We start from the raw sequence: 18,704 nt of genomic DNA, 5'->3' as shown, positions 1-18,704 counted from the left end.
ATGTTGATGTTCTAACCCAGGGGTCGGCAACCTTTAACGCTCCAAGACCCATTTGGTCCCATTTTCCACTGAACACAACACCCAGAGAAACACACATTTTATTTTGACAGTCCCCCAGGAAGACCCTGCCAGGAGGACACGACACACAAAACCTTCTTCACTGCTGGTTGACAACTTACAACTAATAAACTAAACTACATGAACTAAACAAACACAACACAATAATTAGCAACACTACAAATCTAACATAACCCCCAATAATGACTTTTAAAACACGACAAACAGAAACTCCCATAATGCATTGCAGCTCTCAGCTCCTTTATCGCTACACATTATTAAAATGGAAGATAAATGTGGGAGATGTGGATTGTTAGAACCATGAGTGTGATGGTGTGTCTTTAATGTCCTGTAGTTGTTGTGGAATTCACTAGAATGTTCCGTCACTCTCAACAAGTCTGGAATGAACCTCCTGGAACTGTCGGCTTTTACTGTGAAAGGTACAGGAAGCTCCCAGCTTCAGACACCAGTTGAGCCGCTGTCATGACCTGCAGCCGCAATTCTACCTTCTTCATCCATTATTGTTGTAATGACGTTACATCACTGCTCGTTCACCACCCTACATTTTACCACTCTTTGTAGGGACTGCGCTCTGGGTGGCTTTGCCTCCTTACGTCTCTCTCTGGGTGGCTTTGCCTCCTTACGTCCCTCTCTGGATGGCCTTGCCTCCTTACGTCCCTCTCTGGGTGGCTCTGCCTCCCTACGTCCCTCTCTGGGTGGCTTTGCCTCCTTACGTCCCTCTCTGGGTGGCTTTGCCTCCTTACGTCCCTCTCTGGGTGGCCTTGCCTCCTTACGTCCCTCTCTGGGTGGCCTTGCCTCCTTACGTCCCTCTCTGGGTGGCCTTGCCTCTTTACGTCCCTCTCTGGGTGGCCTTGCCTCCTTACGTCCCTCTCTGGGTGGCCTTGCCTCCTTACGTCCCTCTCTGGGTGGCCTTGCCTCCTTACGTCCCTCTCTGGGTGGCTTTGCCTCCTTACGTCCCTCTCTGGGTGGCTTTGCCTCCTTACGTCCCTCTCTGGGTGGCCTTGCCTCCTTACGTCCCTCTCTGGGTGGCCTTGCCTCCTTACGTCCCTCTCTGGGTGGCCTTGCCTCCTTACGTCCCTCTCTGGGTGGCCTTGCCTCCTTACGTCCCTCTCTGGGTGGCTTTGCCTCCTTACGTCCCTCTCTGGGTGGCCTTGCCTCCTTACGTCCCTCTCTGGGTGGCTCTGCCTCCTTACGTCCCTCTCTGGGTGGCCCTGCCTCCTTACGTCCCTCTCTGGGTGGCTCTGCCTCCTTACGTCCCTCTCTGGGTGGCCCTGCCTCCTTACGTCCCTCTCTGGGTGGCTCTGCCTCCTTACGTCCCTCTCTGGGTGGCTCTGCCTCCTTACGTCCCTCTCTGGGTGGCTCTGCCTCCTTACGTCCCTCTCTGGGTGGCCTTGCCTCCTTACGTCCCTCCAGGATGAACTGCAGTGGGACGGAGGCTCCAGGCGCCGCAGTGGAGGGACTAAAGAGCCGCAGTGGAGGGACTAAAGAGCCGCAGTGGAGGGATCAAAGAGCCGCAGTGGAGGGACCAAAGAGCCGCAGTGGAGGGATCAAAGAGCCGCAGTGGAGGGATCAAAGAGCCGCAGTGGAGGGATCAAAGAGCCACATGGCTCCGGAGCCGCGGGTTGCCGACCCCTGGTCTAACCAGGTGTTCGACCAGTCAGACACCAAGAGCCACAGAATGGACGGTGGTACTACAAAGAGCTGCATCATATAAATGTGGGCCAACAAATAAAGTCCCTCTCTCCCAGACACCAAATGACATAAAGTCAAAATACAAACACAATGTATGATACATTTCCAGATGGGATGACAACAGTTAGACACCAGTCGGCAGGGATTGTATCTGTCAAACGTTTGACTTTACCAACATGAGCTTGTTACTTCTGATGTCTGGAAAGCAAAAACAGCCACAGGCCTTAGTGATTCTAAATAAATGACATTTCTTTGCGTCTCGCGTTACCTTCTTTGCAATGCAGAGTGTACGAAGACCTTCTCTGGCATAAAGGTTCACATGCCTTTGTGTCTGATCTCTGACTCGACTGTAGATCTCTCCACTCAGCTCCGCCTCTGAAAACACATGATGGACATAAACTACTGACTTTACTCATTCAAACAGACATGATTCCTATGTTGACTTACAACATACAGATGAAGTGTGTTTACGGTGGAGCTGTTTACCCTTCGGTGTCTCGGACAGGTCCATGATGACAGAGTCCGCTCCCTTCGTGTAAACCACCACCTGCTGTGTGAGCGGGTGTCGGACCACGACTGACATCCTCTTCCTATTGGAGTCAAAGGGAAGTGTGTGGAGGAGCTGGACAGACAGACAACCAAACCCCGGAAGGTCCACCAGCACACTGTCCACAGTGCGGCCTCTCAAAGTGCACCGGTAGGCCTGAGCGGCATGAACCAGAGCAGCTTCGTCGGGACTCTCTGCCTCGTACAAGACTTCGTCGTCATTGCCTTTGTCAGAGTTCAATTCTCTGACAAAGTCCTCAACACTCTGCTTGGACTCACACGGGTTTGTCTTGGAATCCCTGACGTTCTCCTCCGTTTCCCAGTTGAGCGCTGGTCTGGTTCCTCTGGCAGACACGTCCATTCCAGACTTCTCAGTGCATGTCGTTAAGTTGCTTTGCTCGTCTTGGTCAAAACCATTTGTGTTTCTGTCCTCCGCCGTCTTCCCCTGACGAAACATCCGAGTGCTAAGGTTGAGAGGACTGTTGGATGAGGACAAAGGAGGCAAGCCAAGGCGCCGTTTCAGCTTTTCAGTTCCCTCCCGTGACCTGAGAGACATCTGTGCTTCAGACACCTGAACAAAAACAAGAACATGACATCAGCTTCCGGAAGGAAACCAGCTTTGATTGGCTACTGCAGGAAGTCAGAAGCTGTCATGCCTTCATACATCTCATAGGCTGCTGCTTGAATAAAACTGTAATCTAACATGCAACGTATTTAAATGAGTTTGGTGAAAGTGTCAATGTGAGCGCAAAGGAAATTCAGCTTTTCTCTTTTCTTCAGTTGTGACATCGACCCAAACACCAGGAGTTCAAATATTGCCTTCAACGGACTTGGTCTTCTGGTTGAGCACTTGAGTGGAATCCTTCAAACTTCCATCAGGAACCCACAAACACATTCAAACCTAAATTATAACCAGAGTCAATAGTTCCTCTTTATGCTGCTGAAGATTCAAGTTTGCACGAAACAAAATCACCGGATCATTATTATTATTATTATTATCATTCATTATTCTTTGCCAAAATAATTGCATTTTTGAGGGCCTGAACATGTGTAACTTTTCGTGAAACTTTGCACAGTCGTCAGGTCATAAAAACACTTTAGAATTTGGGGGCTTTACACGTGTGACTTGCGAAATAGCTCAATGACACCACCTGCAAAATGGGAAAAAAGGTAGCCCCAGAATCCTGTTTCACTGAGAGCTACAAACGTCTGCACACTTATGTGACAGCCCAAAGCACACGATAAAGTCCGTTACCCACAATAACTAAAACTCAACAGGAAGTCTACAATTTCGAAATATATATTCGATTTTTGCAGATTTTGGACCAATTAGAATTTTCTAGAGAGAACTAGTAATTCCAAATGTCCTGAAAATTGGCATGGTGATAGAATAGAGATTAGCGAGCAAAGTGTGTGAAAATGGCACTAAAATGTCTGAGGGTGTGGCCAAAAATGGCCGATTCGCCATGAAACAGTAAGTGTAGTGTAAAAACAGGAAGTGATGTGTAAAAGGCCTGAACGTCACTTGAGCTGCGTCAAACTTGACAGATTGCTTCAGAGACCAGCCGTCATCACAACCATACGATTACTTTTACTCGTGTGCCATTTGGGGGCGTGGCAATGGTTCATCATGTCATCAAACAGGAAGTGCAATGTAAAGAGCCTCAACATGGTCAGATGGGCCTCAAAGTGGACATGTTGCATCAAAGACCAGCCCTCATCACAACCACATGATGAGTTTCAGTCAGAACACCATTTGAGGTTGTGACCTAAAACAGAGATGGATGTACATAAATAAGCCCAGAGGAGCAGTGACGATGTGCAGGCGTGTTTTTGTCCGGTGGCCGACCAGAAGATTCAGCAGCTTGACCGAGCCACCTGATATGAGTATCGGGACGTTTTGGAGCCGTAGAGCTTTGGATTAACTGGTTTCCCTATGAACTGGTGACCAGCTTCCCTTTTCACAGGTGTTAAAAACCAAACCAAATTCGGTCGCTGTCCTGGCAAACTGCCTTTTAACTGCATTTTCATCCAAGTTTAAAACAGTGTAGCATTGGTTTGTCTTATTTCAACATCAGCTGCTGCTTACGGCTGGTGGCACAAGTCACCAATTAATGGGGGCACCAGTGACACCGAAACACCGGATAGTGAAGCACGATCATAACAAACCACATTTTGTAATATTAATAAACATACAAAAAATCTATACTATTTAAATTGTTATTTGAACAGATATCCAATGGATGTTTGCTCCGTATCATATCGGGGATGATCAGTTGCGAACAAGCATTATAATTTCACTTAATTAACCCTTTGTTTAGTTTAGTTTAGTTTGGTTTTTTTCCCCTCGGTGGTCAGAAAAGTTTGCTTTACAGCCTGGAAGGTGCCATGTTGGGTTGCACTGGAATCACTCAGTGCCCATGCTCCTCCTTAAATGCTTTTAAATCTAAACTGACAGCATTGGAGACTGCCTCAGTTATTTGTAACTGTTTTATTTGATGTCATGTTGATGTTTTATGTAACAGTAAATGTAATTCTACGTGTAACGTTGCTGCCTCTTGGCCAGGACTCCCTTAGAAACGAGGTTTTTAATCTCAATGGGATTTTTCCTGGTTAAACGAACGAACGAACGAACAAACAAACAAACAAACAAACAAACAAACAAACAAACTGTTCTTGGTTTACAGCTGAATGCTGATATCTGTGAGAGTGATCCAGAGCTGGAGCAGATCTGCAAAGACCCGGGCGACTCCTACATGGACATAATTAATATTCGGAGAGACACTCTACCAAACTCTGAATTAAGATAAACTGCATGAGAACAAGGTCGACCTCAGGGGTGTCCAACATGCGGCCCGGGGACCAGAAGCGGCCCGCCAGAGGGTCTAATCCGGCCGCCGTGGGATTTGTTTTTTAAAGTATAAAAATGAAAACTGACAGATTCTGATCTAAAAACACTCGATTGGCAAAAATGACATTCAAAACCGCCATCTAGATAAGGTGACTGAGGGGCTTTTTTTGGTGGTTTTTTTTTCACAAACATAATAATATCTGATTTCCTTTCATATGAATATTTCAGAATAGACTGGCAAATCCTTGCAGTTCCAAAAGAATCAAAAGAAGGAAAGACTTTGCATTCATCCATATCTGCAGTTTAATATGTGATGTTTGACTTGTTGACCTCCAGAGGTCAGGTCAGGTGGATGTGGCCCCTCAACTGAAACCAGTTTGACCCCCCTGATCTACCTGTTATTATTTTACTGTCAAATCCACTCACAGATGTCACTGATTGAACCTCGTTCTGGAATTACTGCTCAGACTAGAATGTATTTCCATTGCTTCACAACAATGAGAAACCGTTTATTACCTGACGAATTTATGCAATTGTAGTGACTCAGGGGCCACCTAGTGGTCGAAGTAGAGAACTTCCATAAACTTATACTTTTAGTTGCCTTGATAACTTCAGTTTTTTGCATTACAGAAGAACAGTGAAACAACTAATCAAACTGAACACTTTTATATTAGCTGATATTTAACTTTCTGTGTGGTGCTTAATGTAATTGTAATCCCTCTTTGATTAATCATTTCTATTTTCTTCTATTCTATTCTCAAACAACAAAAGACCAGAACATTCAATGCTCCGTTTATAGACTTTTGTTGCAAACAATTCTGAACACATTTCTGTGTGCACTCAAAAACAATCATGATGGATGGTATTGTCATAAACGTGAACATGCACTCACCTGGTGTGGATCCCGGCTGGGTGAGGACACCACCACATTGTTACAGAGCGCCAACGCTAAGAAGAAGTCCGTGATACAGGTGAGCTCCACGCTGGACGGACGGTCGGTTGAGTCACCAGGCAGCATGGAAGAATTCAACTTCCTCTCCAGCTCAGGGTCAGTGACCACATCCTTCTCCTGAACACACAGACGATCACAGCTGTGTATAAACCAGAGCAAGTCTCGGACGGACATCACGGTCATGAAACGACACATCTGCATTTTTGTGCAAAGACAAAAATGACACAACTGGAACACCTGGCTGTGCATTTCCATCTGGCCAAAGTCTGGGAGAATCACTGATCCCATCATAGGAGTGTTTTCTTGCTTTTTAGTGACCCTGAAGGTCAATGTTTTTTTTTCCTTCCTCTGGTTCAGGCAGGGTCGTGTCACAGTGTGTGTGTGTGTGTGTGTGTGCGCTAACCGTGTGGCCACAGAAGGTGTTGTGCCCGTCGGACAGCTGGTCGTCCTCGGCCAGCTCGGCGGTCAGAGTGTGTAGAGACATGGAGCTGCAGTTGCGGGAGCAACAGCTCAGAGATTTTCTGCTGCAGTCCGATTTAAGCGTCGCAGTACGACCAGCACCACCCATCTCCTCCGTCACACACATCTGCAGCCTGCGAGCTGACAGCAGCACACGCATACGTCAAGGTGAACTGAGTATACGCTGGAGTTCTCACCATCACAGATATATGACACGGAAAATGTTGCAGTCTTCACGTCTCACCATTTTCCTCATGAGGATATTCAACCCCAAACACACTGCAGCGCAGAAACACCATCTTGTTCTCCGTCAAGGTCCCGGTCTTATCGGAGAAGAGGTACTGGATCCGACCCAGGTCCTCAGTGATGTTCAGGGCCCGGCACTGGATCCTGGAGTCCAGCGGCTCGTTGTACAGGGCCAGGTCATTGTGTATGAAGTAGATCTGACCCAGTTTCACAATCTCAATAGACACGTATAGCGATATAGGAATCAGCACCTGCAAGAGGCACGAGAAAATTGGATCTGAGTTATAAAATATACAAACAAATAGAATTTCAACAAAAAACAAATATCTTAAGTTTCAAGATCAAAGGGAAAGAACCAGCATTCTGTGTGTGTGTGTGTGTGTGTGTGTGTGCGTGCGTGCGTGCGTGTGTAAAAATTAGCGATTGTTGTGATGAAGGAACCCTGAACTACGTGGGTCTAAAAGGTTCCTCTATACGCCACATTAAGAAATGGTGGAACATTCTCTACCTCAAAAGAGACATTGTGTACGTGTCACTTTACTGTCTATGTGATTATATGGTGTATATATTTTTAAATCTTTAAATTGTTGTTTTTAATATATTGTTACATGCCTTTTTGCACTGTGGGTCCGAGAGCACTGAAATTTCATCTGTGCTGTATGTCATGCATATTAGCACACTTGACAATAAAGCTGACTTTGACTTTGACTTTGAACTTCTCAGTGTGAAGAGGAACACTAAAACTGTCTGATACATAGTTTTGCACATTAACATCATGGTTACAGGTATGAAGAGGTGGACTCAGAGATGTGATGACTATTATACATTTGACAGTGACACTCCTGCAGACGGGCTCGTTAGCGGACCTGCAGCGGTTTGAAATGATTAGAACGGAGAATGAACACAGTGGTTCAACTGGATTCAGCATTTCCGCCGCCTGCTGCTCTGATTCACTTCAAAGAGACTGGCCACTGCTGCTCTGCAATAACTGTGATCGAACTGACGCTAATGGAAAAATTCAATAGGAGACAAACTGTTCAGCTCAGAGAATAGCTAACCTGCAGTACAATGATCATGGTCCAGAATACATAGAATCCACCCAGTGCAGCAGAAGTCTCTCCGTCCACCTGGAACAGAGGGTTTCTAAAGTTCTTCAGCCAGAGTCCATGACCTACGAATCACAAACCATGAATGAAAAAAAAAAAAAAAAAAAAGGATTCACAAACAACCATTCAAAACCACATAAGGATGTCTTGAAGTCCTCAGCTTTCCATAGCAACACGGTTTCTCATTATCTCTTTTGACGGTTTAACAACATTGAACAGAAGGAATTCCATGGACACACTGGATCTGCAGTGGAATGAGCTGTTGAGGGACTGAACACACACCTATGGCAGCAATCAAACACATGATGAGCAGCAGGAGCACACACCACAGGATGCATGTGTTCAGATATCTCTCCAGGCTGCTGCGCTTGTACCTCGGTCCAGAGTTGTTCATCATGGCTTTAGTCTCGTGGCCTGAGGGACACAACACAAGAACACACACTATCTGTGGCTGGACGTGACGCAGCACTGGGATAGAATCAGAATATATATATATATATAGTACAGACCAAAAGTTTGGACACACCTTCTCATTCAATGAGTTTCCTTTCTTTTCATGACTATTGACATTGTAGACTCACACTGAAGGCATCAAAACTATGAATTAACACATGTGGAAACATGTACTTAACAAAAAAGTGTAAAACAACTGAAAATACGCCTTATACTCTAGTTTCTTCAAAGCAGCCACCTTTTGCTCTGATTACTGCTTCGCACACTCTGCATTCTCTTGATGAGCTTCAAGAGGTCGTCACCTGAAATGGTTTTCACTTCACAGGTGAGCCCTGTCAGGTTTAATAAGTGGGATTTCTTACCTTATAAATGGGGTTGGGACCATAAGTTGTGTTGTGCAGAAGTCAGGTGGACACACAGCTGATAGTCCCACTGAATAGACGGTTAGAATTTGTATTATGGCAAGAAAAAAGCAGCTAACTAAAGAAAAACGAGTGGCCACCATTACTTTAAGAAATGAAGGTCAGTCAGTCCGAAAAACTGGGAAAACTGTGAAAGCGTCCCCAAGTGCAGTCGCAAAAACCATCAAGCGGTACAAAGAAAGTGGCTCACGTGAGGACCGGCCCAGGAAAGGAAGACCAAGAGTCACCTCTGCTGCGGAGGATCAGTTCATCAGTCACCAACCTCAGAAATGGCAGGTTAACAGCAGCTCAGATTAGCGAGCAGGTCAAAGCCACACAGAGTTCTAGCAGCAGACACGTCTCTAGAACAACTGTTAAGAGGAGACTGTGTGAATCAGGCCTTCATGGAAGAATAGCTGCTAGGAAACCACTGCTAAGGACAGGCAACAAGCAGAAGAGACTTGTTTGGGCTAAAGAACACAAGGAATGGACATTAGACCAGTGGAAATCTGTGCTTTGGTCTGATGAGTCCAAATCTGAGCTCTTTGGTTCCAACCACTGTGTCTTTGTGTGCCGCAGAAAAGGTGAACGGATGGACTCTACATGCCTGGTTCCCCCCGTGAAGCATGGAGGAGGAGGTGTGATGGTGTGGGGGGGCTTTGCTGTTGACACTGTTGGGGATTTATTCAAAAGTGAAGGCCTACTGAACCAGCATGGCGCCACAGCATCTTGCAGCGGCATGCTATTCCATCCGCTTTGCGTTTAGTTAGACCATCATTTATTTTTCAACAGGACAATGACCTCAAACACCTCCAGGCTGTGTCAGGGCTATTTGACCAAGAAGGAGGGTGATGGGGTGCTGCGCCAGATGACCTGGCCTCCACAGTCACCGGACCTGAACCCAATCCAGATGTTTGGGCTGAGCTGGACCGCAGAGTGAAGGCAAAAGGGCCAACAAGTGCTGAGCATCTCTGGGAACTCCTTCAAGACTGTTGGAAGAACATTTCAGGGGACTCAATCTTGAAGCTCATCAGGAGAATGCCAAGAGTGTGTGAAGCAGTAATCAAAGCAAAAGGTGGCTACTTTGAAGAACCTAGAATATAAGACATATTTTCAGTTGTTTCACACTTTTTTGTTAAGTATATAATTCCACATGTGTTAATTCATAGTTTTGATGCCTTCAGTGTGAATCTACAATTTTCATAGTCATGAAAATAAAGAAAACTCTTTGAATGAGAAGGTGTGTCCAAACTTTTGGTCTGTACTGTATATATATATATATATATATATATATATATATATATATATATATATATATATATATATATATATATATATATATATATATATATATATATATATATATATATATATATATAGGGATTTCTTACCTCATTTTCTTACCTCACCATTTATGTTGTGGTTGGTTTTCGATAATGATTAATAATTATCAAAGATAGTTATTAATAATGTTATTAAAATGTAATCTGATGTGTATCAGAACCTCAGAGCTCCACTGTCTTAACAGGAAATGATAGCCAGTTCAGTTCTATCAGTCTCATAAGATTGGTAGAAGTAACAGACTACCACAGACTAACAGACTACCACGTTACCACATTACCACATTACCACATTACCAGACTACCACGTTACCACATTACCACATTACCAGACTACCACGTTACCACATTACCAGACTACCACATTACCAGACTACCACGTTACCACATTACCAGACTACCACATTACCAGACTACCACGTTACCACATTACCAGACTAGCACGTTACCACATTACCAGACTACCACATTACCAGACTACCACGTTACCACATTACCAGACTACCACGTTACCACATTACCAGACTACCACGTTACCACATTACCAGACTACCACGTTACCACATTACCAGACTACCACGTTACCACATTACCAGACTACCACATTACCAGACTACCACATTACCAGACTACCACGTTACCACATTACCAGACTACCACATTACCAGACTACCACGTTACCACATTACCAGACTACCACATTACCAGACTACCACGTTACCACATTACCAGACTAGCACGTTACCACATTACCAGACTACCACATTACCAGACTACCACGTTACCACATTACCAGACTACCACGTTACCACATTACCAGACTACCACATTACCAGACTACCACATTACCACATTACCAGACTAGCATGTTACCACATTACCAGACTACCACATTACCAGACTACCACATTACCACATTACCAGACTAGCACGTTACCACATTACCAGACTACCACATTACCACATTACCAGACTAGCACGTTACCACATTACCAGACTACCACATTACCAGACTACCACATTACAACATTACCAGACTACCACGTTACCACATTGGGGGTTGCCGCTCGCCGTGGCATATGGTTTCTCACAGGGGTCCACCGTCGGGTCGGCGTGGGGAACGTACACAAGCGCATAACTACTTCCACGACCGCAACGGCACATGTAATTACCGTACTGTTGCCAATAGATGCTCACCCCAAGGGGTGCAGTGCGCGTCTGTTGAAAACATTACGGTACCAGAACTTTAAGCCTTTGCGGCCACATAAAATAACGTGGCGGCCCAGATTTGGCCCACGGGCCTTGAGTTTGACACAAGTGCTCTAAACAGTCGAGTGGCGGCTGTGATGAAGTAGCAGAATTAGGTCTAATTGGTCAGGAGTTCTGCACAGAGATGGGAAGAAGGAAGTCCTCAATCATCTAACGCACAACTTCGGTGACATTTCTTGACAGGTGGAGATGGAGAACTGAACCTGGAACCTTCGATTGGGTTCCAGGTTCCACTAACCAAGCCATCAAATCAATGGCCAAGTCAATCACCTGACCAAAATCCAGCCTGCATTTCACGAGCTGAAGACAAACCTGAGCCAAGAATACCCCAAGAATTTGCATTTGGATGTAAATACTGCGAAAAGGTATCTAATGTCTGAACTCACCAGCATAGATGACGATGCCTATCACCATTTCAGTGTTTCGGACGGTGCAGCTCCTCAGCAGGAGGTTGGTGTTATGGAGGCCGACACGGCGCCCACTGGAATGTTCTCTATGGAACAAGAATGAATGAATGAATGAATGAATGAATGAATGAATGGTTTATTTCGGTTACAGTTTCAGTAGAAGTGCAGTTGATGAATTTTCCACAATATACTTGTAACCGAAATGGGTATCGGCTGAAGCCAAGGCTTATTTTAGCCTCTCCCTTAAAAACCTGTGCGGTTACCCCAGACACCAGTGATGCAAAAAATATATTCAAATTTTAAAAAAGCAACTGGAGAAAATAATAATAATAATAATAATAATAAACATAGCAGTCGTAATACGGGAGAAAAAAATGAATATGGAACATAACAGAAGTAATACATGAGAAAAACCCAACCAAACAAAACAGAAGCAACAGAAATTATTGTTCATTGTAACCATGAATTATTTTTCTTTTTACTGTTTTTTTGAAGCAGAACAGTGATTTGCACAGTTTGAAGTCGTCACTGAGACGTTCCATAAACCTGCTCCCAGAAAAGAAACACATCTGTATTAAATGTTGGTTTTCACACCTTTTTCAAATCTACACAGTCCTCTTAAGTTGTAGTTGTTTTCTCTTAATTAAAAAAAAAAAAAATGAAATAGCAGTGGGACAGGCAATGATCAATACGTGTGTGAACGTCAACACAGATGAAGAGTTGCAGACCCTCCTGTCATTTCATTTGAACTTGTGATGAGTGAGCTATAATGGAATATTCTTTGTTGTGCCCATGGGAGAAGATTCTGGCCTGAGGACTGTTCACTTCCTAATAGAAATCCCACATCCACTCGCCCAGTGTGGGGGCCAGAGCCCAGTAATCTGATTACAAGTGGATCAGTATTACAGTCACCATAACTGAATTGTTGTCTGGGACAAGAAGTGTGTCTGGATCTGCTGTTTGCAATGTCAGCTGATTGGATGTGTTGCTCTTGGACCAGCTCTGGAGCAATCCTGGACATATCTAAATGTTTTGATATTCAAGGACTTTTCCAGGGTGGTTCCAGCACAAAGTCACTTGAGTTTCCGAAGCTGACACATGACTGATGACTCGAACATCACTGGGCAGGATTTGATCTAAACTCCTGGGACGGAGTGCGACAGGTGTTAATCCTAATCCCAGTTTTTTGTCCAGGACTAAACAATCTGCTCCGTCTGCAGCTTCCTTAAGTGTCTTGATACTCCCGGGAATCTTTACACACCCTAACCTGCTTTGATTTGTGTTTCAACTAAACCGTTCCCAACCATGCTAGTAGGGGTGAGCGAGTTCACCACTATCTGTGTCTGCTCAACCATCTAACTCAGAGCAACAAAAAGTACATTGCACACTAGAATAGAAGGAACAAAACGTCAACAACAACAAAACATTAACAAAAAACAACCTCCCACATTTCAAACCACTATATCAACACGGACCAAACTTACGACACACACACACACACACACACACACCCACACACACACACACATATACGTTGACCCTACTTCTCCCTCTAATGCATTTCTTCTTCTCTGTATGTTTCAAAAATCTTTTGTTTGTATTTATATTTGACCAGGTTGATGTTTGGACATCATTTCAACTCCGTCTCCAATTTATTCCACAGTTGAACACCTTTAACTGTCGGGATAAAACTTTTCAGGGTTGTGTTTATGTTTCTGAGTCCTAAACTTTAATTCCTCACGTGATTCATAACGACCAGTACGATCTGGAACCTTCTTTGTATTTGTCTTGGTAACAATCTGTAACCTGCTTTATTGGTTTAAATAAACCGATTTGAACTTGGTTTAATTCGGTACGTTATTTTAAGTCTGAAATTGATTTGGATTGATCAGAAGTTGCTTTATTTATTGTTTATTTGAAAACTATTTACAGAACTGCCTGAATTGAGATTCAATGTTTTATATAAAAAAAAACTATATACTATATACAGTATAAAGCTTAATTTGTAATATTTATTTTTATGAACAGCCACATACAATCAACATATAGGCTACTGTGTGTTCAGCTAAATGTGTGTATGTGTGTAAGTGGTCTGTAAGACTGTTTATATTTTAATGACGTGTGTGAACCTGGTGATTCATGTAAACATCCAGTGGAGGTAAACAGGAAATAATATGTCACCTTGTTCACTGTGTTCTTCTCAAAAGCACTGCGTTCAGTACGAGCAAAGTTTTCAACTGGCTTTACACCAGCAGCCACACTAAGAGCAAGCACACGGTAATAAAAACAAAACCCAACTGGAGTGCCGTTTTCAACTCCGTCTCCGTTACGAAACAAGTTCACCAAGTAACTTTAAATATCATACAAACTGAAATAGAGGCGAGCTGAAGAAAACCTAAGGATAACTGAAGAAAGCAATGTGAGCAGAGAGAGATGAGTCGCTGTGTGTGTGTGTGTGGCGGGACGGGCGCTCTGTGTGACCGGCCAATCACAGCGTGAAGACAGTCTGCTATCATGCTCTGACTCGTAAAAAAATGCTTTATCCGTATGGGAGACTTGAGTATCCGGCTCATTCCTAATCGCTAGTTTGATCCAATATCAGCCACTTGTTATATATGCTGGTGGTAAATACTCATTTATAGCTCATATGATGCTTCTTCCTCATTGGATTTCCAGTGCCAGATGGATTTACGTTCCACTACTTTACATTTGTCCTTTTGGTAACCAGCCCTGCCTGCACCACCCAAAACAAGATGTTTGGTCCCTGTCGTTCTTAAAAAGTTCCCCGTCCACATAGGTTACATCTGTGTCCACTGGACACCATGAAAACTACATACAATTCTATATGCTGGGCCCATAGGTTTTGCCATAACCCAGTGCGTTTCAACCACGGTGCCGCGGCACACTGGTGTTTCCGCGAGATCATAAGATGAGAACAAACTCACATGTAACCCCTGAAGCTCCTCAAGTCATTGTTGGGCTGCTCACATTCAATGTGACTGTGAAAACTCTCCGGGGTTAAGTCCGCATCCTGTAAAACACCACACACACAACACTCATCAAATATTAAAATGCGAGTTGAGCCATTCCACCATCGAGGTAACGGAGGTGAGGCATTCCACCATTTCGTGTCAATACCTGCAGTGGAAGGTCAAAAACCGCATTTCTCTGTTTGAGGTTGGTTTCGCCGTCCAGGTTGGCGGTTTCGATGTAACAAATCCCACGAGGGTCCGAGGAATGCAGCAACAGCATGTCAGCAGGGATGATTTCATTACAGGACAAACGGACAAAGTCTCCAACCCGCACGTCCTTCCAGCGATGGTCAGTGTAAGCTCTCTGTGTGCTGTCGGACAATACCGACGGAAAGTGAAAAAAATTCATTGTTCATGTTGACACAATCAAGTACGGAGGTAAAGAGGTTAAAAAACATTTCAATGGGCGAAGAAACCAACTGTTTTCCATTGAGTTGTGTACAAATGCAGCCACTTTTGATTTCAACTGCCCAGACCAGTAAAATGAAAAAAAAAAAAAAGCAATCTGCATACAACTCCAAGTCTTTCCCGACTGTTTTAGAGCCGGAAGTGGGAAGGAGTACTTCATCATGTAATTACATCTGCCAAGGATGTAATAAAATCATCAGCACATATTTTGCAGTGGGTACAAATGTGCAGAAACGCTCGCTTTTATTTTTCAAGCTTTTTAATTCTGAGCACTGCTCCGCAAGGGGCAGAACGACTTCTGTGTCAACAAAGGCACATGTAGATACCATATTTTATAGAATATTTGAACCTGCGCTCACATGTTGGCGCACTCGTGCACTGTGTGCATCTATTGGGAACAATATGACCGTTAAGTTCTCGTGGGCCACATGAACCAAAGAAGGTCATCTGTGGGGCTGGATTAATCGCCACATGTCAGGAACACCGAAGATAAGTCTCATACCTTCATATTTAATGACGGTATGAATAAATCCAGATCATTAAACTCCGACAGCACCACCCTCTGGTATCTGAGCAGTTTCATGTGGACTGAGATGAAGTCTGGATATTCTGAATTGTTCTGAGATCAGTTAGACAAACAGTTTGATGAAAAACTGCCACATACACACAAACTATATTCTTTACGAACTGTGACATTCCCATCATAAATGAAACAAATTCAGAGGCTGAAAATCTTGTGTCTACTGAAAGGGTTAACACAGTATTACCTCTTATAATCAGAGCCCTGTCCTCTTATTAACCTCTGTCCTCACATTCACCTCAGGTACTTTCGGTTTGAAGAACCGGCTCAAGCCAGCTCTTGTTTACCCCAAAAACTTTACCTTTGCCATGACGTATGCAATGACTCATGTAGAGACCACTATCTGACTGTGACCAATCACAAGCATGAAATACCTTCTGAGACCAAATAAGGGGTCCGCCGAGGTCAAGAGGTCATGCTCAGCTGTATAAATCTTATGCTCCGTCAAAGTACGAGGCTTCTATTCTGTACTCTTGTAGTGCATGTATGGTTGCCCTGAATGCATTCAGTACAATAAAGACTCCTGCAATTCATCCAGACAACGGTTCGACTCTTCTTCATAACCAAACGGACGCGCGGAATTGATGATAATTCCAACACTACTCACCCACAATACACTCGGACTACATTGTTGTTGACTTTCTTATCAAACAAGTGGCGCCTGTAGTCCTCCAGTGCATCTTTGATGGCAATAACAGAGAGAACTACAACCAGTGGAACCATGGTAATTTCCCTTTGGAAGGCTTCAACAACTGGGACCCAATTCAGCAGTGCGAGGAAGAGGAAGTAGAGGTTAGCAGCTCTGCAAAAACAAGATCAGAGCAGTAAATTAGTCTTTCACAGTATCACTTAACAGTCAAATCACAAATGAACACTTTAAATCGAAATGTAGCCTTTCACCCATATTTACAGTATGTGCTTCTTCAGGTTATCTATTTTTCTGTATCATAAACTGTCACATTGATGGTCTTATAATAAGAAGTGAAACCAAAAAAGTGAATCTGACCTGTGAAACTGCTGAAAAAGGTTCATGGGAATGAAGGACAACAAGCTGTACTTGGTGGTGCGTATGGCGTTGCCTTTGTAGTTCTTTGATACGGCTTCAAACTCTTTTCGGTTGGACCCATGGCAAGCGAACACAGTTCTTCGCTTTTCTTTCACCCTCCGTGGGGAGCAGCTTGTGTCCGAGGGGCTTTTGTGGGACTGGTGGGCGGCGTACCATCCTCGCACGGCGTCTGCTCCCAGCAGCTGTCCACAGCGATGCCGCATCCAGTGGAGGCGCTCCATCGGGGCCCTTCGCTGTGGCCCCTTCGCTGTGGCCTCCTGCGTCACAATGGCCTCATCCTACAGAGAGAACACTACATCAAAATGACCCTCTGCTCAGTGCAACATCAACATTCACAATATTCATATAGCAATAGATTGACTGGACTGCACTAAATGCTAACTGACAAAATGCAGAAGAAATTAAAAGGGAAAAATAAAGAAGATTGAGGGGAAAAAAAGAAGGAGCACAGCTTTTGACATCTTGACAGTGCTGATGACTGCGGTGCAGGTTCGTGACTCAGCCTCTCAGCCTCATGTCAATGATGTGAAAGTCACAAACATGTGACTTGACCGATCAGATGGCGGTCACAGAAAGACGTCTGAGATCTGATATGATTTGGTATCACGTGTCGGGATCTCACAAGACCACAGAGAGTTTATTCATTTCTAGGGAAAGACAATTTTCATTTGTTATCATACAACTATCATGACGTGAATTCTGACAGGATGTGACTGACATCACTCACAGCAGGGGGCCTTTTGCCACTTCAGACCCTCCCCCGCTTTCTGCTCAAAAGACACTTCCCCCATACACTCAGCCAGTCACTGATCAGGTGAGGCTCTCAGGATTTCACACCTTCGAATCCTCCAACTTTCATCAAAAGATTCGGAGAGATTGGAGAGAACAACAAATTGAAAAACACGACGACAAATTGAAAAACACAACAAATTGAAAAACATAATGACATTGAGTTTAACAGAAGAGGTCGGCACCTCTTGGCAGCGAGAGAAATGCATTTTTCAACTTGCAGTTGTTTTTCAACTTGCAGTTGTGTTTAGTGGTTCGTTTTTGTGGTTTGCACTTCAGGGCCACCGTACATAACAAACCCTTGGCCAAAATGGCGACAGCTAACTCGCTGGCTATTCTCACCAAGCGTGACGTTCACTCTTCAGGGTTGAAATCCAGCATGTGGTCGCTTGTTGGTTTTGATGAACACGGCGACAGAAAGCGCATTGACAAAACCTACTCCATGTGTAAAGCGTGTAAAACCAGAACCGGGTACGGCGAGCGCACGGCGAGCAGGAGACAGAACCTCAAGTGTTTCTACCCCGGACGAGAGGAGCGGCACAACACGCTGCTACTAACCAGCAAACAATTGAGGAAGGATTCAGAAAACTCCCCCACAGTTCTGACAGGGTGTCATGAATCTCAAAGTAAAAAACAAAAAGTTGAACAAGGTGAACAAGCTAACATGCTTTTTTTTTCTTGTATTAAACCAACAGAACTGTGTGCAAAAAGCTTTTTGTTAAAATAGATTATTTGTAAAAGATTTTGTTTGGAAGTCTTTATTATTTCTCAAGAGTCAAGGTGACTTTATTTGTACCCGTGGGCAGATCTGTGATTGCATTTGGCAAACCAGAACATACAAAAAACTCACAATCAACGAGACAGCAGATACTTGGTCAAGTGACAATGAAAAATAAGACACAAACACCAAGACTTGAACAAGTGTTCAGTCATTCACCAATAAGCAGACAAGATCAAAATAACTCAAATCAAAACAGATAATAACAAATAGAGATAAGCGAGTCCACCACTATCTGTATCTGTATCTGT

General features: G+C 44.0%; 1 protein-coding gene across 1 annotated transcript in view; it reads right to left on the bottom strand.

Annotated features, from left to right (window-relative positions):
• atp10d (ATPase phospholipid transporting 10D) overlaps nucleotides 1–17,107 on the bottom strand; it is a gene marked incomplete at its 5' end in the record, with an annotated part of 36,687 nt that extends 19,580 nt beyond the window's left edge. Inside the window, 12 exons of the mRNA XM_080513099.1 lie at nucleotides 2,039–2,145; nucleotides 2,257–2,887; nucleotides 6,060–6,236; nucleotides 6,523–6,719; nucleotides 6,823–7,075; nucleotides 7,883–7,995; nucleotides 8,213–8,344; nucleotides 11,780–11,886; nucleotides 14,746–14,831; nucleotides 14,939–15,143; nucleotides 16,428–16,622; nucleotides 16,827–17,107. Of these exons, the coding sequence (XP_080369225.1) occupies nucleotides 2,039–2,145; nucleotides 2,257–2,887; nucleotides 6,060–6,236; nucleotides 6,523–6,719; nucleotides 6,823–7,075; nucleotides 7,883–7,995; nucleotides 8,213–8,344; nucleotides 11,780–11,886; nucleotides 14,746–14,831; nucleotides 14,939–15,143; nucleotides 16,428–16,622; nucleotides 16,827–17,107 (2,484 nt within the window). The remainder of the gene's footprint in view (nucleotides 1–2,038; nucleotides 2,146–2,256; nucleotides 2,888–6,059; nucleotides 6,237–6,522; nucleotides 6,720–6,822; nucleotides 7,076–7,882; nucleotides 7,996–8,212; nucleotides 8,345–11,779; nucleotides 11,887–14,745; nucleotides 14,832–14,938; nucleotides 15,144–16,427; nucleotides 16,623–16,826) is intronic.
• Between the last annotated feature and the right edge of the window lie 1,597 nt (nucleotides 17,108–18,704).

The sequence above is a fragment of the Blennius ocellaris genome, assembly GCF_963422515.1.
Source record: "Blennius ocellaris genome assembly, chromosome: 17".
NCBI lineage: Eukaryota > Metazoa > Chordata > Actinopteri > Blenniiformes > Blenniidae > Blennius > Blennius ocellaris.
This window is presented reverse-complemented; position numbering and strand designations above follow the sequence as displayed.